Genomic DNA, 22,749 nt, shown 5'->3' with positions numbered 1-22,749 from the left:
AATCCCCATTGAGGAGCTGCTTGCTTTTATGTAATGCTGATCAATTTGGTCATTGAGGGTGTAACAGGCCCACACCCTTGCCTTCCCCCTGTAATTATCTTTTTTTCTGCCTTAGTCATGCTGACGGATGACGATGCACCCTGCCTCCTTCCTCATTGTGTGTTGCCTCTTTCTCTCCCTGGGGTGTAACACAGGGTTATCAGGCATTGCTTTTATCCATTGCTGTATTACACCCAGGGCCCGGCAGCCCATGGAGGGCGCATGCGGAACAACAACGTGGAGGATGCTCCCATACATACAGGGGTGTCCGAAACTGCGGCACGCATCCTTGCACCACATGGGGTTAAAGTGGCACAGAGATCTGACCAAACACTGAGGAAGAGAGTAATGCGTCCGAAAGAAGCTTTGCTGAAGTAGGAGACTTCCTCAATAATCTATCATATTAACTGCAGCAATTGCGCAGGTCATTACATAGGAGAAACATCAAAACGACTGAAAACAAGGGTGCATGAGCACAAACTAGCGGTCAGACGTAAGGAACAGCGCTCCCAGATTTGGATGCATATGGAGGAGCATGGTCACGAGTTCAACTTCCAAGAGACCGAAGTAGTTGCCCACGACGAAACAAAAGGAGGGTGCCTCTTGAAAGAAGCCTGGTTCTCTAATAACAACTCCCTCAATAGATATATTGACATACCACCAGCATACCAGGCTTTACGGCACCAGGAAAGACTTAAGGAGGACCGATCACTAAGACTGAATGGAGATCGGGGACAAATCTCCTCCTTCAGGCATGGAGAGTGGCCCAATGAAGGTGTGATAAACCCTGGTAGAGGGCAAGAGAGTAGGTTAGGGAAAAAGCAGAATGAGGAAGATGGGGGGATAAGGAAGAACAACGCAGACCCATCACAAGATCATGGGTAAAACAAATGAGTTTAGAGGAGGCAACGTGCGTGCCTAAAAGGGGGAGCGGACCTGGCGGGTCTTATGGAGACCTGGTTGGGCCCGGAGGGAGGAGTCCCTCTGGTTGAGATGTGCCCACCAGGCTTCAGAGCATTCCATCAGCATTCCATCAGCCGAGGGCCCAGGGGAGGGGCGGGGGGGTGGCGGTTATTATTAACGAAGATCTTGGTCCGAGGGAGACCACTGTGCCACAGATTGCCGGATGTGAATCCCTCTTTGTGAGATGGGGTCATGGGGTTCAGATGGGCTTGTTGCTTGCGTACCTGGCTCCCTGCCGCGCGGCAACGGCCCTGCCCGAGCTCCTCGACATGATAGCCATGGTGGCAGTTGATACACCCAGGCTTATGGTCATGGGTGATTTCAACTTGCCGTCCATCGGTGAAACGTCTGAGACGGCTCGGGAGTTCATGGCTTCCATGATGGCCATGGACCTGACCCAGCTAGTTCATGGCCCCACCCACAGGGGGGGACACACTCTGGACTTGATTTTTGTCTCTGGCCAGTGGTTGAGTGATCTTATTATAGGGGATATAGACATGGAACCCTTGTCATGGTCAGATCACTCGCTCCTTCGCCTGGACCTTCGAACCACTACACCCCGCTGCAGGGAGGCGGAACCAATAAGATGGGTCCGCCCCAGGTGCCTGATGGACCCTGATAGGTTCCAGATGGAGCTTCGGCCATTTCCTGAGGATCTAGCACATGACTCGGCTGAGGACCTGGTAGCCGCCTGGGATCGGGCGGCTGGTGGGGCCTTGGACCGAGTTGTGCCTTTGCGGCCTCTGACCCGGTGCCGATCCCACGCAGCTCCTTGGTTTACTGAGGAGCTGAGGGAAATGAAACGCCGGAAAAGATGCCTAGAGAGCGGTTGGAGGGCCAGTCTCGCTGAATCTGATCGAACACTGGTAAGGTCGCATATTAAGGCCTACCTAGTGGCGATAAAGACGGCAACATTTAATTACTTTTCTGCTGTCACTGCGTTATTTTATTTACCAGCTGAGCTCATTATTTCTGGACTGTCAGACTCTCCGTAGCTTTGCCAACTTCTTATCAGTAAGCTACGTGTTTCCGTATCCACCCACATTCCTTCACACTCTCTTTCCTTTGTTCTCTTGCCAGAGGTCCGGCTCAGATAGCCGGCAAGAATTACTTTCAAAAATGTAACAATTAACTTTTCTTAGTTAGTGAGGTGTTTTATTTTCTTTATAACAAATAAATGAGTTTTATTAGAAACCTTCCTCGCGTTTCTTTTCAGATTATTGCAACTTGGAATAAGCCACGATCCATCTCCTCCAAAACCAGGGTAATTAGTCCCAGAGCCAAACATGGGATTAATAAATGCCCTGACATCCGCCTCTATTGCGTCATCAGGGAATCGTCCGGCCGCCCTGTTTAGGGTGACCCGCTCCCTGCTCCATCCGGGAGTGCGGGAGGATACCCTGGAAGGCAGGGCGGAGGATTTCGGACAATACCTGTAGGACAAAATCGCTCAGATCCGGGGGGATTTGGACTCTGACTGGGTAGATCAGGGCAGGGTGACGAGGAATAGTCTTGAGAATGTTATCTGGGAGGAGTTTGATGCTGTGACTCCCGATGATGTGGACAGGATTTTGGGGAGACTTAGTACGGCCACATGTTTACTGGACCCGTGTCCCTCCTGGTTGGTACTGGCCTCCTGGGAGGTTACACGAGGCTGGCTCCAGGGTGTTATCAACACTTCGTTGAGTGAGGGTTACTTCCCCGCTGCCTTGAAAGAAGCGGTGGTGAGGCCTCTCCTCAAGAAGCCGTCCCTGGATCCGGCAATATTGGCCAACTATCATCCTGTCTCCAACCTTCGCTTCATGGCGAAGGTTGTTGAGAGTGTGGTCGCGCGACAGTTTCCACAATTCCTGGAGGAAACATCTTATCTAGATCCATTCCAGTCGGGTTTCAGGTCTGGGCACAGCACGGAAACGGCATTGGTCGCGTTGGTTGATGATCTCTGGAGGGCTCGGGGTTGCTCCTTTGTTCTGGTCCTGTTAGACCTCTCAGCGGCTTTTGATACCATCGACCATGGTATCATGCTGCACCGGTTGGAAGAGTTGGGGGTGGGAGGCACCGTATTGCGGTGGTTCTCCTTTCTCTCCGACCGGTTGCAGTTTGTGTTGGCAGGGGGGCAGAGGTCGACCTCGAGGCCTCTCGTCTGTGGAGTGCCGCAGGGATCGGTCCTCTCGCCCCTTCTGTTCAACATTTATGTGAAGCTACTGGGCGAGATCATCCGTGGCTTCGGGGTGAGATACCATCAGTACGCTGATAACACCCAGCTGTACATCTCCACCCCAGGCCACCCCAACGATGCCCTTGAAGTGATGTCTCAGTGCCTGGAGGCTGTGCGGATCTGGATGGGGAGGAACAGGCTCAAGCTCAACCCTTCCAAGACTGAGTGGCTGTGGCTCCTGGCATCCCGATATAGTCAGTTGACTCCATCACTGACTATTGGGGACGAGTCCTTGGCCCCCACAGAAAGGGCTCGCAATCTGGGAGTCCTCCTGGATATGCAGCTGTCCTTGGAGGAACATCTGACGGCTGTAAACAGGGGGACCTTTTATCAGGTTCGCCTGATTCGCCAGTTGCGGCCTATTCTTGATCGGGATTCCCTGTGCACAGTCACTCACGCCCTCGTCACCTCTCGCCTTGACTACTGCAATGCTCTCTACATGGGGCTCCCCTTGAGGGGCACCCGGAGACTCCAGCTGGTCCAGAACGCAGCAGTGCGGGTAGTGATGGGAGCAGCATGGCGCTCCCATGTAACGCTGCTCCTGCGTGAGCTGCACTGGCTCCCGGTGGTCTTCCGGGTGCACTTCAAGGTGTTGGTTATCACCTTTAAAGCGCTCCATGGCATAAGGCCTAGCTATCTTTGAGACCGCCTGCTGCTACCGACGACCTCCCAGCGACCCGTGCGCTCCCACAGAGAGGGCCTCCTTAGGGTGCCATCAGCCAAACTATGTAGGCTGGTGACCCCCAGGGGGAGAGCCTTCTCTGTGGGGGCACCTACCCTCTGGAATCAGTTGCCCCCAGAGATAAGGAGAATCCAAGACCTCAGTGCCTTCCGCCGTGCCCTTAAAACCCACTTTTTCCAGCAAGCCGGGCTGGCTTAGGAAGAAATTTTTTAAATTTTTTAAATATTTAATTGGTCTGTGGTTTTTTAAATTTTTGGGCCAAATTTAAATAGATTTTAACTGTTTTTAATATTTGTATTTCATGTTTTTAATTCTGGCTGTGCTCCGCCCTGAGTCCTCAGGGAGAAGGGCGGTATATAAATTGAAAATAAATAAATAAAAATAAAAAAAGGGAAAGGCATAACAATGAGGGAGAGGGAGCCGGGAGAAATACCTTCAAAGCAATGCCTGATAACCCTGCGTTACCCCCCAGGGAGAGAAAGAGACAACACACAATGGGGAAGGAGGCAGGGGAAAGTGCATCGTCATCTGTCAGCATGACTAAGGCAGAAAAAAAGATAATTACAGGGGGAAGGCAAGGGTGTGGGCCTGTTACACGCGCAATGACCAAATTGATCAGCATTACATAAAAGCAAGCAGCTCCTCAATGGGGATTTTATACTCTGATGAAGTCGGTAGGGGCTGACGAAAGCTTAGCACAAGTTTTAAAATAAAAATTTTTAAACTTTTAAATGTTCCAGAGATCATGATGTCTATTGCCTCTTCTATAACTATACCTGGAACTCGCATCTTTAGGACAATTCTTAATATATATATATATTTATGTAAGTTTTCACGGGTATATATGTGTGTACAGTTAATATCTCGGGTTTCTTCCCGTGTAATTGTAAATATATCCTTAAAAGGGTAGTAGCGACGTTTCGACAAAATCGCATTTGTCATCTTCTGGCTGAAGTTCTCGGTTTGGTGTTTGCCCATAAGCACCAAACCGAGAACTTCAGCCAGAAGATGACGAATGCGATTTCGTCGAAACGTCGCTACTATCCTTTTAAGGATATGTTTACAATTACACGGGAAGAAACCCGAGATATTAACTGTACACACACACACACACACACACACACACACACACACACACACACACACACACACACACACATATGCACGATCTTCTATAGTGCTAAAGAAAACAGCCCTTGAAAATTATACCTGATAGCTTCCAGATCCCTCAAGTGCTTATGTTGTGCTTTTAGGGTTGTTTCCAATTCCAGCTTGGTTTGCCCAAGTTCATTCTTCAGTTCTGCAATCACCATCCTTTCAGAACTGAGCTGCTCTTGAAGTTCAGCTGTTCTGTCCTTGGTATTTTTGAGCTCTATTTGCATTTCCATATTGTATTCCAACAGTTCTAGGGAGTGCATTGTTACACAGTAAGAAACAGACTAAACATGCTAATCTGTCATATTGAAACAAAATCCTGAACAAAGAACAAAACCAGTTTCTTATTTATAGAAAATGTTTAACTTCAATAATAGTAAACGTGTGTTTAATCTTTAGTCCTCTAATGAAATTATTTCCATTACAGTGTTCCATATTATAAATTATTATCATATAATAATTTTAAACTCACTGCAAGAATTTCACTCTAAAATTAGGCCACTAATTTTTATTTGTCAAGCTCTTGGGATAATACCTCAAATGTCTTTAACCTGAGAGGTCAGGAATCTCTCAAGTAGCTGAACCTTGTGGCCTTGGCATTGTTAATGCTACTTTCTGTCTTCTGAAGTTGGTTAAGTGAGATCATGATCATATGATATGTTGTCCAAGTTGAGTTTTTGGTATCCTTGTTACTAGTTCACATATACCAATAATAACACACAAACCTCTTTTTTTTTTCAAACTGAAGCCTAGAAAAGAAGTCTGATGCAAGGGAAGTGAAGGTAACCCCATTGATCAAACAGTTTTACACATTACCTTGACATTTTGGATGAATTTCTATTTCTTCCTTTTCTTCACCTTGCCTGATTAGCTGTGCATGCAAAATATTGGTTTCCATTAACAAACTTTGTCTGTCCGCATTCTGAAGGAAATCCAAAGCACTCCTCTGATATGTCACCTTTTATTAGTTATTGAGAATAAAAAGCAGAAAGAAATACCAGATTAATAAATTGTGTTGCCTTTACTAGTTAAAAAGTTAACAAGTTCTCATCTCAGGTAAATTATAGGAATGTACCGTATTTTCCGGTGTATAAGATGACTGGGCGTATAAGACGACCCCAAAATTTTCCTGTTTAAATATAGGGTTTGGGCTATACTCACCGTATAAGACTACCCCTCTTCCAACGCACACCAAATAAAAATTAAAAAAACATCAACTGGCTCACCCACAATGTAAAAGCAGCTGTGCTAGATCCAAAATGGCCCCTGCAACAAGCAGGAACCTCACACAGCCACAAAAAGCCCAAAAAAACAACTTTCACACTTTACACACACACAACACAACACAACACAACTGGCTCACCCACAATGTAAAAGCAGCTGTGCTAGACCCAAAATGGCCCCTGAAACAAGCAGGAACCTCACACAGCCACAAAAAGCCCAAAAACCCAACTTTCACACTTTACACACACAAAATTCCACATACAGCTTTGTGAGATTTTGTGTGTTTGTGTAGTTAGAGTGAAACACTACAAAAACATACTAAATCTCAGAAAGCTGCACAAATATTATTTTATTTTATTTTATTTTAATTTTTATATGAAAGCTAAATTTAAAACTTCCTAAACTTTAAATGGCTAGATCTAAAAAAGAACAACTAAAAAAAACCCCAATTAACTATTTTTTTAAAAGATCCCAAAGGGGAAAAAAACTTACCCAATAGAACAGGGGTCTCCAACCTTGGCAACTTTAAGACTTGTAGACTTCAACTCCCAGAATTCCTCAGCCAGCTTTGTTTTGCTGGCTGAGGAATTCTGGGAGTTGAAGTCCACAACTCCCTGCTTGCTTGATTGCAGGCAGGGAGTTGCTTGCTGATGGAATGGATTCAGGCAAGCGAAGCAAGGCAAGCAGCTAGGGCAGTGGTTCTCAACCTTCCTAATGCCGCGACCCTTTAATACAGTTCCTCATGTTGTGGTGACCCCCAACGATAAAGTTATTCCTAAAACCATCAAAAATATGTGTTTTCCGATGGTCTTAGGCCAGGGGTCCCCAACCTTTTGGACCTCAGGGACCACCAACTTCATAATTTTAAATTTCGCGGTTCAGACAATAATGATTTTACCAGCCAACAAAGCACACTGTACTTATATCCTTCCTCATCCATTTTCTTAAAAAAGAGGGGGAAAAAACACTTTGAAGGTTTTACTAAAAACAGTTTCCAATTACATAGTATTGGCATAAAGCCTGGTTAAAGCAAACATGCTTAGTCATAAAGACTTGAGGCAAGCCATTCTGCTTAAGGTTTAAATTGAACTTAAGTGCATTATCCGGTATAATGCAGATTACTTCTGGCTGAAATACCATAAATTGGGCATCTTAACCATAAACCAGGGATATGAATTTTTTTTGTATGGGTGCTGAAGGCTATAGTAAGTACAACATGTTGGAGCCTGCACTGCAATAGGGGACGGAAACATATAAAAGCTTTAAAAATACAGGAAGATTAAATATTGTTACTGTTAATGTAATCATCTGGACTCTCAGTACAGGATGGGGTCCTTCAGGCACTCTCCCTCCTCTCTGTCTCTCTCTCTCTCTGTCTCCCACTCTTTCTCATTTTCGCTTTCTCTCTCTCTCTCCCACTCTTTCTCATTCTCTCTTTCTCTCCCTCCCCCCTCTCTCTCCCCCACTCTCTCATTCTCTCTTTCTCTCTCCCACTCTTTCTCTCATTCTTTCTCCACCCTCTTTCTCTCTTTCTCCCACCCTCTTTCTCTTTCTCTCTCCCCTTCTCTCCCCCCACTCTCTCATTCTCTCTTTCTCTCTGTCCCCCTTTCTCTCTCTCCCCCCACTTTCTCTCTCTCATTCTGATTCTCTTTCATTTTGTCTCTCTCTCTCTCTCATTCTGATTCTTTGATTCTCTCTCTTTCATTCTGTCTCTTTCTCTGTCTCATTCTCTCTCTCTCTCTGATTCTCTCTCTCTCTTTCTCTCATTCTCTTTCATTCTGTCTTTCTCTCTCTCTCATTCTTTGTCTCTTTCTCTCTCTGTCTCATTCTGATTCTCTCTCTCTCATTCTCTCTTTCATCCTTTGTCTCTTTCTCTCTCTGTCTCATTCTGATTCTCTCTCTTTCTCTCCCATTCTCTCTCTCTCTCATCTCAATGGCCAGCCAGTGTCTTGGGGCTGAGAGGAAGTCAAGCATCTCCCTGAGAGACTGAGGGCCGGAAGAAGTGTGGGAGCGAAGCACTACTTGAACTTGTGCGGCATGAGCATTCGCCTTGGTATATTTGTGCCAGCCGATGGCCAAGGCAGCCCTCATCTCTCTGCTGAAAGTGCAGCATCAGGATTCTGTCTTGCTATATTTGCGGCACAAGGCAGCCTCATCTCCTGATGCTTGGGACTCGGAGCGGTAAATGGTGACTGGTCCGGGGAGCAGCTGGATTTTGCCCTCCATTGCGGACGCCAGATCAGCCCCCTGCAAGATCTCATCGCATGCTCTCCTGTAGCATCATCAGTCAGCGCCAGCAACTCAGATTCAGGAAGCTGTGCAGATCTCGTCAAGGCTGCATGCCACTCAATGCTGGAACCAGCTGGTTTCTGAGCGGAGCTTCCCCCAGGCATCCAGGGGGATATTACCGACGCTCCGACTTCCCCAGACAGGTGGGGCTCGCCATCACTGGTGGTCAGCTGGGGAAGTCGGAGCGTCGGTAATATCCCCCTGGATGCCTGGGACGGCAGGGGAAGCTCCCCGTAGCAACCAGCTGGTTCCAGCATTGAGTGGCATGCAGCCTTGGCGAGATCGGCACAGCTTCCCCTCAATGTTGTCGGCGCTCCCGTAGCATTATCAGTCAGCACCAGCAACTCATATTCAGGAAGCTGTGCCGATCTCGTCAAGGCTGCATGCCACTGAATGCTGGAACCAGCTGGTTGCTGAGCGGAGCTTCCCCCAGGCATCCAGGGGGATATTACCGACGCTCCAACTTCCCCAGACAGGTGGGGCTCGCCATCACTGGGGGTCAGCTGGGGAAGTCAGAGCGTCGGTAATATCCCCCTGGATGCCTGGGACGGCGGGGGAAGCTCCGCATAGCAATCAGCTGGGTCCAGCATTCAGTGGCATGCAGCCTTGACGAGATCGGCACAGCTTCCCCTCAATGTTGTCGGCGCTCCCGTAGCGTCATCGGTCAGCGCCAGCAACTCAGATTCGGGTACCCGGCGTATAAAACGACCCCCAACTTTTGAGGTGATTTTCCTGTGTTAAAAAGTCATTTTATATGCCGGAAAATACGGTAGTGGTTTTCATCAACAGAAGAATAAAAATGTTTTTCATGAAATCTTTTTTATGTCTTATGTAGGTGTTCTTAAGTGGCAGTCCTTCAGTTTTATTAAACATTCAGAGAATATTCATAACAATGCTGTTGCAATAAAAGGACACAACATCTTTAACTATATTTCTTACAATTATTTTCCAACTACCCATCTATCTTTAGGATGTAGTAGAATTATAATTTCTGTTTCCCCAATTACAATGTTTATTTCCAACTAACTATTTTAAAGTAAAAAGGTAAAAAAATGCTATTGAACATGATGAAATCTTTTGCATCTAATAAAAAAAAATCTAGAAGGCCAAAATAGTTGTTTCATTCATTTGCAAATTTATACGTAAAATGTTCCCAATAGACCTAGGTATGAAAAATAAATCATAAAATTGAAATGTATACAATAATAATAATAGCATAACAATACAAGACTATGCAAAATTATCCAAGTTTTCTCTACTTGTAACAAAATTTGTGTATTGTGAGAAGTTTTTTTCAGTTTGAAATAAACACATTCTGTTCTATATTTAAAACAAAAATTGGGACTTCCGGCGGTGACGTCATCACGAACGGGTGAGGAAACGGAGGCTCCGTCTCTGATACCCAAATTTCCTCATTAATTGCTCTTTAAGGGCATTCCCAAACTTGGAGGGATCGGGAAACGAAAGAGGAACTTGCGAAGCCCCCTGGTGTTGCGCTGTCATCAGGGAGGTCAAGCGATCAACCTCTTAAATTGGTGGAGAAGAAGTCGGCCTTATCTGCGGACAGGAGTGATGGCGCCCGCCTAGATCGAAGCAAAAAGTGGAAGCAAATCCGAGTGACTGTCAGATAGATCACCTACAATAGAGGCGGTAAACAGGGGACGCGCGATCGAATCAGAGGAAGACAAGTGAGTTACAACAGTGGAGATACAAGAGGAGAAGGAAAAAAGGGGAAACAACTACAGCGCGGAAGAGAGGAACCCATAGAATGACTAAGCAAACATAAGAAAGGAGAAATAGCGCTCGAAGCGGTGTGAGTGCGGACTTTTACAGTTGAGCAAAGGGAGCAGCCTGTGGACTCTGTGGTGTGGATATAGACAAGCCATTTGAACCTGGGAATTATAACTGATTCAAACCCCAAAATATCGGAAAACTGAGTGCAGAGACTGAAATACCGGACTAAGTGATGAAATTCACGGATACAGAAGACCTATCTGGATTTCGGACTTTGGATTTACAAATAACTTTGGACAATAAGAACTTAAGTTAAAAAAAAAAAGATTTGAAAACTGAATGCAGAGATCCGATTACTAGGAGAAGTAATTAAAAAAAAAAAAGACTGAGACGGACACAGATCGCGTTTTTTATGACTGTGAAAGAACGGATTGATAGAGGTAAAGCAAGAAGACAATAAAGACTAAAGAAAATAAAAATTAAGTGAATTATTAATTTTGAACTGTTTAATTAGTTAATAAGTTTAATATTTAAAAGAAATATATAAGTTGATAATATTTTTATAGCTATAAATTGTATTGTGAAATTGTGGTTAGATAAGGAATTATTGTTAAAGTGAAAGGTTGATTTTTATACAAAATAACAGATGAGTTTACTGTATGTCTGAGATAGACTGATTGAAAAAGGGGGTAATTTAAAAGATTGCTAATTAGAAAATTAAGAAAATTAAACTAAAATCTTGATTGATAAGTAAATTGATTTATACTGTGAACAAGAATTAATTGCTCAATTGGGATAACTGGCAATATAATATAATATAACTATAAATAAGCTGTGTGGTGTATAAGCAGTGTTTGGAGGGGAAAAGAGATACTAAGGAATAACTTAATAATTGATGTTAAGGTTGGAAAGCTTTACATGAATATTGAAAATGTCTACAACATCCACCATAACAAAGACAGGGAAAAAACCTACAACCAATACGTCAGTAATGACTCCTACCCCCTCACAACAAAAAACAATAGATAGCATGATGGGAAAGAAAAAGAAAAACTGGAAATGGCACCAAATGTAATACAAGATATGTTTCAAAAGATCCAGGAAACACTGCTCCAAACACAAGAAAAAATAGCTGAAAATCAGGAAGAAATGAGAACATTCCATGCAGAGATTAGAAATGAATTAGGAGAAGTCAAGGAAGATATCAAGACCATGAAGGATAAAATTGGGGGCATTCAAAATTCTATAGCAGAAAATGAACAGAGAATTAGGAAAACGGAAACAAAAATAGATCATGTGGAATTAAAAGTAAAAGCAATGGAACAAAAAACCCTACAACTAAATAAAGAAATGTCAGATTCCTTGGCCATGCTCGAAATGGAAAAGGCCTCATACTTCTTGCGTTTTCAAAATATTCCAGAAGAAAAAAATGAGGATTTAGAAGGGAAGATGGTGGAAATTATCGCAGGAATGATACAAAAAGAGCCAGAAGAAATAAAAGGACAATTGGAAGAAACTTACCGTGTACAAATTATATAAGAAAACACAGACTGGCGAGAGAAGTCCATGTCAAATTCTTAAAAAAAATCAATCCGAGATGAAGCCTATAAGAAATCTAGAGAAGAAATGGTGATCTATAATGATAAAGAAATTATAATCTTAAAACAGATACCCCGAAGAGTAAGAAATCTACGACAACAATATCAGTTTTTAACACAACTATTGATCTAATACAAGATAATGTACAGATGGCTGCCAATAGAGGGGATCTTAATTACATGGGAAGACAAAAAATATAAAATAGACACTCTAGAAAAGGCAAGAGAATTTCATAACACACACTTTAGACTAGACGAAGAACAGGAAAGCAAGGAGGAAACAGATAGTAAAAGTCAAGAAGAAGAACCAATAGAAACAAATCAAGAAAAAGAAATAAGACAGAGGCAAGAAAAAGAGAGAACAGAGAGGAGGTGCAAAAGCTAAGGAACGGATGGAAACAAGAAACACAAAAAAACCAGATACGATAGGCAATGGATGAACAGATCAAACTCTTTTCGGTAAACATTAATGGCTTAAATGCCCCAAAGAAAAGGAATCAAATTTTCACAAAATTACGAAAATTAGAAGCAGATGTGATATGTCTGCAAGAAGTACACATTCAAAAAGATTATCAAAAAATCCTAGAAAACCCCAAATTAGGGAAACTATATTCATCTCTGGCCCCAAAAAAGAAAAAAGGAGTAGTGATTTACGTAAAAGAAAAAATACAATCTAAACTAGTCTATACCGATGAGCAAGGTAGAGTGGTGATGGTTGAACTAGAAATAGGAAAGAGGAAAATGTTAATTGTAGTGATTTATGCACCTAACCAAAAACTACAGGTTTTTTTTAAAGATCTACATATAAAATTAGCAGAATTAGAATATGATGATATTTGTGTAATAGGGAATTATAATGCAATAGTAAATGCAAAGAAGGACTACAAAACTGGGGGAAAAAAACAAAAGAAAAAAGAAATACTTCCAAAAGAATTCTTTACTATGGCTGAAGAACTAAACTTGGCAGATGTATGGAGGGAAACACATGAAGAAGAGGCCCAATACACCTTTTACTCCCATCCGCATAACTCCTGGTCAAGACTGGACATGGCATGGATGACCCCAAATATCAAAATAGAAGTAGAAAAAATTTAGATAGGCACAAACCAATGGGCAGACCACAATCCACTATTCATAAACTGGAAAGGGGAAAGAAGACGTAAGAGATGGACAATGAACCAAAGATTATGTAAAGAAGAAGAATTTAATTCGATGTTAGAAAAGGAAGTAAAAATATTTTTTCAGATAAATAAAATAGAGGAAACCTCTTTACAAAACACATGGGATACTTTAAAAGCATATATAGCATATATGCTAGTAATAGCATATACGAGGAAAAAGAATAAAGAGAAGAAAAAACAATTAGATAATTTAGAGAAAGACCTAAAACAAATAGAACAAAAACTCCAAGAAAAGCCCCAGAACAAAACAATAAGAAAAGAATAGGAAATGATTAAGCATAAATTGAATTTGATAAACCGAATAGAACTAGCCCAAAAAATAAAAATGGCGAAACAAAATTATTTCGAACACGCAAATAAAACGGGCAGATGGCTAGCCTATAAACTGAAAAAAAGAACAGAAAAAAAGAATGATATACCAATTGAAAGACGATAAAGGAGAAATTCAACATAGTAAAGAGGCCAAAAAAGAAATTATTAAGAAATTTTATGCGAATCTATATAATCAGGGGAAAATAGAGGAAGACAAGATAAAACAGTACATAGGGAAATCAGGAATGCCAAAAATCACAGAAGAACAAAGAATAACTCTCAATAGGCCAATAACCAAATTAGAATTAGCTGAAGTACTGAAAAAGCAAAAAAACAATAAAACACCGGGACCCAACGGGCTACCAGTAGAAATATACAAAACAATGCAAGATGTATTGGGAGAGAATATGTTGCGATTATATAATGAAGCTATGGAGAAAGCCAAAATACCAAATTCATGGACAGAAGCCATAATAACAATCATTCCAAAAGAAGATACAGATCTCCAGTTAATACAAAACTATAGACCTATTTCATTATTGAATGCCGATTACAAAATATTTGCAGCAATCTTGGCCGAAAGGATTAAATCAGTATTAAATACATATATACACCCAGACCAAAATGGATTTCTGCCGGGACGCCAAATAAAAAACAACATGAGAATAGTACTTAATGCTCTAGAATATTATGAATCACACCCGGAGAAGCAGGCAGCGTTGGTTTTTCTTGACGCCCAAAAGGCCTTCGATAATCAAAATTGGAAATTTATGATTGAAAAACTACAAAATATGCAAATTGGGGAAAAATTTGGGAAAATTATAGCAGAAATCTATACCAAGCAATCAGCAAGGATAATTATGAATGATGACATAACAGACAAATTTAATATAACAAAAGGAGTCAGACAAGGCTGTCCACTTTCCCCCTTACTATATATTCTATCATTGGAAATCCTGTTGAAAAAAATTAGAGAAGACCAAGGAATTGAAGGTTTAAGGATCAATAGAGAAGAATACAAAGCTCAAGCCTTTACTGATGACCTAGTGTTTTTGACAGAAAATCCTATGGAATCTATACCTAATTTGTTCCAAAAAATAGAAGAATTTGGAGAAGTGGCTGGACTAAAAATCAATAAAAGTAAATCGAAGCTAATTGTTAAAAACCTTACGGAAATTCAAACAAAAGATTTGATAGATAATATACAAATTCAAACAACAAAAAAAATAAAATATCTAGGAATCTGCTTATCTACAAGAACATCAGCAATTAAAGAAAACAATTATGATAGATTACTAGAACAAACAAAGAAAGACTTAGAAAAATGGAAAAATTTACACATTTCATTCCTAGGAAGAATTTCGGCCATCAAAATGACTATATTACCTAAATTTTTATATTTGTTCCAGGTCACCCCAATTAAAATAGATAAACCGTTTTTTGAAAAGCTGAATAAAATAACATCTAAATTTATATGGCAAGGGAAAAGGCCACGAATAAAATTTAAGCTGCTTCAGGATACAAAAGATAGAGGAGGAGCTGCACTCCCTGACTGGGAGGTATATTACCAAGCAGCAGTACTATCGTGGGTCAAAGATTGGATAGCATTAAAGGACTCTAGAATTTTAACAATTGAGGGACACAAACTCCAAACTGGCTGGCACTCCTTTATGTGGGATGAGAAATACAAAACACATTCATATTTTAAAAGACACACAATAAGAAACTCATTATTACAAATTTGGCTTAAAATTAAAAAACAACATTATATGAAGATACCAAATTAGCTAGCACCGGCAGAATCAATTAGGCACCCAAATTTAACAGATAAGACAAAAATAATTAGATATAAAGATATAATTGACTATCAAGGCAAATTAAAGACAAAACAACAATTGGAGACAGATTTACACAGAGAAATAGACTGGTGGACTTATACTCAAATACAATCCAAATACAGAGAACATATAAAAACATATGAAATTTATAATAAAAAACAAGAAATAGATAAAATTATATTAGATTCAGAAAATAAATTAATTAGTAGAATTTATAAATTTCTTCTACGCTATAAATTGGAAGAAGAGACAGTCAAAGAAACGATGATTAAGTGAGCTCAAAACATCAAACACACAATACCTTTGGAAAAATGGGAAAAGTTCTGGCAGGTAAACCTAAATTTAATGAAAGCAACGGCGTACAAGGAAAACCAACTGAAATTTTTTTTTATCGGTGGCATATGTCTCCAACCAGATTGGCAAAAATACAACCTAAAAATAGCCCGATTTGTTGGAAGTGCAAAAAGGCACAAGGGACTTTCTATCATTTATGGTGGACGTGCCCGGCAGCAAAGAAATTTTGGTCTAACATTAAAAAATGGTTGGAACAAATAACAAAAACACAGATTGCAAAAGAACCAGAAACATTTCTATTAGGAATCTTTAACAAATCATACCCTAAGGATATCAAATATCTCACAATTCACATATTAACTGCTGCAAGAATAACCTACGCAAAAAATTGGAAGCAAGAAAAAGTACCAAGTGAAAAAGAAGTAATAGGGAAAATTTTAGAATGTGCTGAAATGGATAGGTTAACCAAAGAATTACAAGAAAGAGAAGAATCAGACTATTATAAAATATGGAATAATTGGTATAATTGGTTAAAAATCAGAAATATACAAAAAATATAGGGGAAATATTACCGATTTAAATATATATATATATATAATAAAAAATGTTATTAGATTAAGGAGAGGTGAAGGAATATATCATAAATAGAATTGTAGAACGTCACTCTGAAAAAATGCTTAAGAAGAAATTACACTCTTTTTGTGTATAAATGTTTGTTGTGTATATGTCACGTATGTCTTTTTTAATATTTATATTCAATAAAAACTACTTTTATTAAAACAAAAATTGATCAGCATTGTTCCAAGTTTAAACTTGGAGGTCGTGAGCACCTGTGATTACATTTTTGTCTGGTAGCTTGACAGAGTTACTATAATTTACAGTGATTAGAACAGTAGTAGTGACTAGTTATGTTCTTGCTACTACTGGGGTGATAATCTGGCCATTTTGATCAGTGCATTTTAAGTGTTTTGACTGTTCAGAACACTGTGACAGAGCCATTGTTTATAACTCATGACTAGATTGTGTTATTTCCAATGTTTTTTCAGATGAGCCAATATACTGAAATAGAAGTCAGGTCCCTGTCTACTGACTTAGACTAAGTAGGTTATGAAGGAATGGAGAATTACAAAGAAAACAACAGGAGTTAGAAGATTTCAGCCTGCATGGCTGGTAAGTACACTTCTTTATTAAAGAAAAAAAATCTTTACCATGAGGGACTCCAAGTTTATAAAATTGGGTTATGGGCTGTAGGTGTACTGGGCATTATTTTGCAGATGGTTAATGCAAACACATGCTTGTATATGCTATATGTTACAGTACAGTAACAAGTTTACAGTACATTTCAAGTTTTATTCTAATAATACAGACAAAAGGGACAGTTTTCAATGAAAAAGAAGCAGTCATTTCCATTCCTAGTAAATCATATACTTTTATCATCATAAAGGTAAATAATATGTTTTTTCCAAGTATAGGTAGTGCTCATTTACTGACCACTTGCTCAGCAACTGTAAGATGAAACAATGGTGCTGAAAAAAGTAACTTTATGGCCAATTGGAAATCATATATACCTTTGCAGTATTCCTCAGCCACATGAACACTATTATAATCAGTACAATTGTCCTATGCACGAACTTTTGTTTTTAATTCCCCATCCTGCTTGCAGTGAAATTGGAGAGGAAAGGATTACAAGGCAAACTGTTTGCTTTTTTACACACTGAAACCAGTACAATCATATTGGCAGCTCAAGACTGTGGGGTTGTAAGCATGCTATACAATCAGCTTACAATATTCCAACGATTGCTGGAATTGGGCATATCTAGTTTACTGAAAGGAAGCACTCAGGGTGACATGATAGCAGTGTTACTATCTCAGAGGCTGCTACAAAGAAGAGGGAGTCAAGCTATTTTCCAAAGCACCTGAGGGCAAGACAAGAAGCAATGGGTGGAAACTAATCAAGAAGCAACCTAGAACTGGACTTCCTGTCTGGCTTCCAGCGCCGCCAGACGGTCCTCCGTGACCGCCGCCCCGTTGCCTGTAAAAGAGCCGCCTTTACATCTGAAAGGCAGCTCGAAAAACTCCATTTCCTGATGGAAATGTGAGTCTGAGCGGGCGGGGGTGGGTAGAGCCCTCTGCGAAGTCCCCAGAGTCTTTTTTTAACTCTTGGGGATGAGCAGGTTGGAGCTCCCTATTGTCCCTCGCCGCTGCTCCGGGCATCGGGTGCACTCTGCCTTTTTGCAGAGCTAGGCGCTGGAACCGGATTAACTAACGAACCTAACAGATGGACTTATTAAAAAAGATGAGACTTGGACTTGGGACCCTAAATCGCAAGTATCCTTAATGAATTTACAAGCATTTTAAAGTGAAAGAGGAAAAAAAAAAAAGCTTTAAAATGGCCTCTGAGGCTTGGGAAGTAGAAGAAAGCTGAAAGTAAGAGTCCTTCCATAACAGATACAAAGTAGCAGAATATATAGTGCTGGCTACAACTTGAAAGAAAAATAGTTATTTTAAGTTCCTCTCTTCTTGGAGATTTGTACTTGATCTTGTTTGGGGGGTAAAAAAGAAGAGTTTGCTGGAAGGATGGCGTTACTAATAAAATCTGAGAGACAAGAAGGGGGGGTGCTCCCCCACTCACAACTGTTTGAACAAGCTCTGAGCCTACAGATTCTGCAGAATGATTTTAATTTAAAAGAATTTATTCAGGAGGAAATGGCAAAATATTATGAGACTGTGAACCAGAAATTTGAAAATTTAAGGCAGGAAATTAAAGAAATGATACAACTAAAGTATGACAATTTGCAACAAAAGATTGTAACAGTGACTAATGGTTTTTCAGAAGTTGTTATAAAGTTGGATACAAATATTAAATTGCTAGAGTCTAAAATGGAGAAAATTGATAATTTGGATAATAAAATATTAAGAATTGAAAAGGACTTAATAAATATTCGAGATAATAGCTCAGAAGTAAAGTCTAAAGAGGAAGCTGGTCACGAGACTTATAATGCAGAAGATATAAAGCAAGGAATTGAAAGAGAGGTTGAAATGCTGCAATACAGGATTACAGAATTTGCGATCAGAATCAGAGGCTTACAGGAAAATAACAGTGATGACTTAAGAAAAACATCTGCTCAAGTTTTGGCTGGGATCTTAAAGGTTCATCCTGAGGAGGTATTCAGTAAAATTGATAAGGCTTATAGAGTGAATTCCTGGATTGCAAAGCAAAGGCAACTGCCTAGAGATGTGGTGATTTACTTTACAGATAAAGAGATAAGAAATGATATTGTGCAAAAATCCTTTAATTCTACTTTACAACTGAATGGGAGAAAAATTTGGATATATAAAGAATTGCCGCCTAAGATGGTAAGAGATAGAAAGAAATTTGGTCTCTTGGTGACTGAGTTAAGAAGACAAAATATTTTATTCAGGTGGGATGTCCCAGTGGGTATAATACTGAGATATCAAGGAGTAAGATATCAGTTAAATACTGTTGAAAAAGCGGAAGAATTTTATCATAAGGTACTTAAAAAGCAAAATCAACAAGAGACAGAAATTCAAGAAAAGCAGAAGGAGATGGAGACAATGAAGAAACAATAAGTTAAAGAGGTCTCCACAGATGAGCCGCTTTTGGATTCTCTTTCAGAGGTCTCAGCTGGATTATTTAATATAAGAGAGGCGGTTCCGGACCCTAATGCAATGATTTGTCAAGCCACAAACCAGCATGGAAGTCAATCAGTTGATATACAATTTACAGAACCAGAAAGATCTCAGCCACAAAAGCAAACCCAACAGGATCAAGTTATACATCAGCAAAACCAAATAGTTGACACACAACCTACAGAAAGGAATTTAGGATGGAGATCCAACCCACAAAAAGTCAAGAAAAGAAGAAGTAGGTCTCACAAACATAAAAACTTTTAAACTAAACAACAGTGTAATGCCAGTTACTTATGAGAGGACTGAATATATGAAAAGATAACTGGCAAAGTATTGGTTTATTTTATCCTGAGGATAGGGCAGATCTCTGCAGTGCTGAATTATTTTGGGATGTGAAAAAGGCCTTAAATCGAATGGCTGGAAATATCTTGTTTGTTTTTTGGATTTCCGGATAAATATATTACGTGTATGCTGAGTTATATGGCAAGAGATCTACTGGATTGGGGCACGCAGAAGATCTGGTTGTTACCCTATTATGATGGTTGGAACTAATAATCTGGATAAAAGACACCTCCATAAATATTATATGGAATATAATTATAAAGTCACTCGGGTGGTTGTCGGGGTTGTTTTTTTTTCTCTCTTCCAATATGAAGATATTTGTTACTGATGGGGGCAGATGGTAATTGAAGATACTGAAAATACTGTTGGAATAAGGATGCAATGTTACCCTAACATGGGCGATGGAGTTTATCATCCAGTTGAAAGATATTACAGAAGATGTTATATGGATTACAAGCTTAAAGTTTTTTTCTTTTAGGATTTTATTTACATAAGGAAATATTTTTCTAGGGGAGTGGGCAGAAGAATAAAGATATTAAGAATAATTATGGTAATTTTGTAGGAAAGTGGGTGGAGATAGGTTAGGTTATGGTTTGTTTAGTTTAAAGAAAAGGGATATTATGTTTAGATGTGAATATATGTAATGAAGGGGGGGGAAGGAAATGGGTAGCTGAACTGAATAAGTGTTAAATTAGGATTTATTGAATAGTCTTAGAGTGGAAGTATGTTATGAAATGTTATATCGTATGGGGGGGTAGTAAAAGGGTAGATCACGAGCAGAAATCGTTAAATTGGGAGATATAATAATATTATTATGTTAAATCAGGAGTTATTAGACATTGTTATAATAGAATGTCACTTTGAAATGCATATTATAGCATAGTATAAGGGGGGTATGATAATTTTATTAGAAAGAAAGGGTCAGTATATGGAGATGGAGTAAGTGGATAGTCAAGCATGAAATAATCTGTTATGAATTTGGGTTTTATTATGAAGAAGTCAAACGGGAAGGGGGGGTGAGGGGGGTTAGGGAGGAGGGGGGGGAAAGGGGGGGAAAATCTGTATTTGAAAAACTTTTTCAATAAAAAAAAAAAAGAAGAAGAAGCAACCTAGAACTAAGGAGAAATTTCATGACAGAACAATTAATCAATGGAACAACTCGTCTCCAGAAGTTGTGAATGCTCCAACACTGGAAGTTTTTAAGAAGAGATTTGTCTGAAATGATATAGGGTTTCCTACCTAAGCAGGGGGTTGAACTAGAAGACCTCCTAGGTTCCTTCCAACTCTGTTATTCTATTCTATTCTATTCTATTCTATTCTATTCTATTCTATTCTATTCTATTCTATTCTATTCTATTCTATTCTATTCTATTCTATTCTATTCTATTCCATTCCATTCCATTCCATTCCATTCCATTCCATTCCATTCCATTCCATTCCATTCCATTCCATTCTCTCTTGAAATCTCTTGCTCTGCTCTGATAAAAAGTATAAGCAAACAATCTTTTTAACTGCTAAAATAAATACATTTTTTCATTACTTTTATCAAGTATAATTCACCTGTTCTTGAAGTCTCCTTTCCAGCTGATCTATTAGTCCCAAAGTATCTTGAACACCGACTTCTGCCAATTCAGTCCGAAATGCTGCTAAAAGAATATCCTTTTCTTTTTGGAAAATTTGTTGAACAGCATAGAGCAGTTCAGCCCGCCAATCTGAGACATCATCAGAAGATTCAGATGCTACATAAAACTAGGGGAGAACAAAAGTAATAATGTAGAAATATATAAAAGCTTTAAAAATATTTTTTTATGGTTTATATAATATTTATGTTATTGAAAATTCTTAGCTCTCTCACTTTTTTCATTTAATTAATATAATGACTTCCAGTAGTCTTAAGAACAGATTTATGACTATAGGTTATCATATAAACTTTGGTAATTTTAGCAACTCTTGTTTTATATGAACTTTTTTTCCTTTCCCCATCATGGAAGATTTCCCATTTCAGATATATTCATCTCTGGAATTCCAAATCAGAGACCCAATACATTTGCAGACTGGGGAAGGCTGCTTTAACCTCTTTAAAGTCACTACTGAGAAAAATTGTGAAACTGAAGATTAGTGTTAAAACAGAGGTCAAAAACATTATTATCAAGCTTTATTTTTTTCCTCTAGAATCTCTGTACTGAAATTTACTATTACATGACTAAAACTATACTGTAGTACACATTTGCCCAGACATATGAAAGACTGGACTGATAACAATTTTTTGAAAAATGAGACTAGAATTTGTCTCAGCTGGTTAAATAAAAGAAGCACTTTCAAGAGATTCAAAAATAATTTTATAATATATTTATAGAAGCATAAATATTTCTATAACTAGAGAATAATCAGGCAAAAGTAACCAGAACCATTCATCAATAATTTCAACACAAGTTTTATTGCTGGTCACTTAAGTTACAAGCATTTTGCCAGACTGACTGCATTCCCTTAAGGATGGCAAGATTCAAGGATTCTGGAGGAGACTTGGCCTATGCCACTTGCTGCAGTGCAACTACTATAAACTCTGATCCCTCTTGATCCTTCCCTTCATTTTAGCTGGAGATTCCACCACATTAATAGAATATTTCATAATTTATGTATGTAGGTTGGTAAAATGAGGAGCCAGATTGTTGGGAGCAATATGCTGACTCTGTAAACCGCTTAGAGAAGGCTGTAAAGCACTGTGAAGTGGTATATAAATCTAACTGCTATTGCTAAAATATAACCATTCTGTGATCATAATTACCTTGGTTTGTCTGTGAATCTGCATTTTGGCAATTAATTCCTTCAGAGATGAAATACTGCTTAAGAAAGCCTTGCGTTCTTCTAGCCAAGGTACTAGTTCTTTTTTAGTAGGAAGAACTTCACCTTCATTGTAAGGAAATTCTGTGAGAGAAAGTACCTGCACGCCCTCGTGATGAATAGCTCTTAGCAAACCCTGGGGGAAAAACATCAGATACGATAGAATGGAGAATGAATCATTACTATTCATAACTATTCCTTTTCCAATGTTTAGAAACTACTTTTAAGAATGTGTAGGTGGGAGTGGAAGAAAAGAAAAAGAAGAACATTTTAGTTAGAATTGATAAATAATTTAAATCATGGTAGGTATCTGGATGGTATCTGGATGGTATCATGAAACTGCAAGGATTTTTTTTTACTGCAATTGTTTTTTTATTTAAGGTCTTAT

At 39.4% G+C, this 22,749-nt stretch overlaps 1 protein-coding gene across 10 annotated transcripts in view; it reads right to left on the bottom strand.

Moving 5' to 3' along the window:
• AKAP9 (A-kinase anchoring protein 9) overlaps positions 1-22,749 on the bottom strand; it is a 131,621-nt gene that overhangs the window by 21,402 nt on the left and 87,470 nt on the right. For all 10 annotated transcript variants that reach the window (XM_087892872.1, XM_087892878.1, XM_087892874.1 and 7 more), the window contains 4 exons: positions 22,306-22,497; positions 21,081-21,269; positions 5,874-6,015; positions 5,112-5,307 (listed from right to left, as the gene is read on the bottom strand). In XM_087892872.1, coding sequence (XP_087748998.1) covers positions 5,112-5,307; positions 5,874-6,015; positions 21,081-21,269; positions 22,306-22,497 — 719 coding nt within the window. The remainder of the gene's footprint in view (positions 1-5,111; positions 5,308-5,873; positions 6,016-21,080; positions 21,270-22,305; positions 22,498-22,749) is intronic.

The sequence above is a fragment of the Pantherophis guttatus genome, chromosome 4 (genome assembly GCF_059756535.1).
Source record: "Pantherophis guttatus breed Tessera chromosome 4, ASM5975653v1, whole genome shotgun sequence".
NCBI classification, from domain to species: Eukaryota; Metazoa; Chordata; class Lepidosauria; order Squamata; family Colubridae; genus Pantherophis; species Pantherophis guttatus.
Note: the sequence above shows the minus strand (reverse complement) of the source record. Positions and strands in the feature narration are given on the sequence as shown.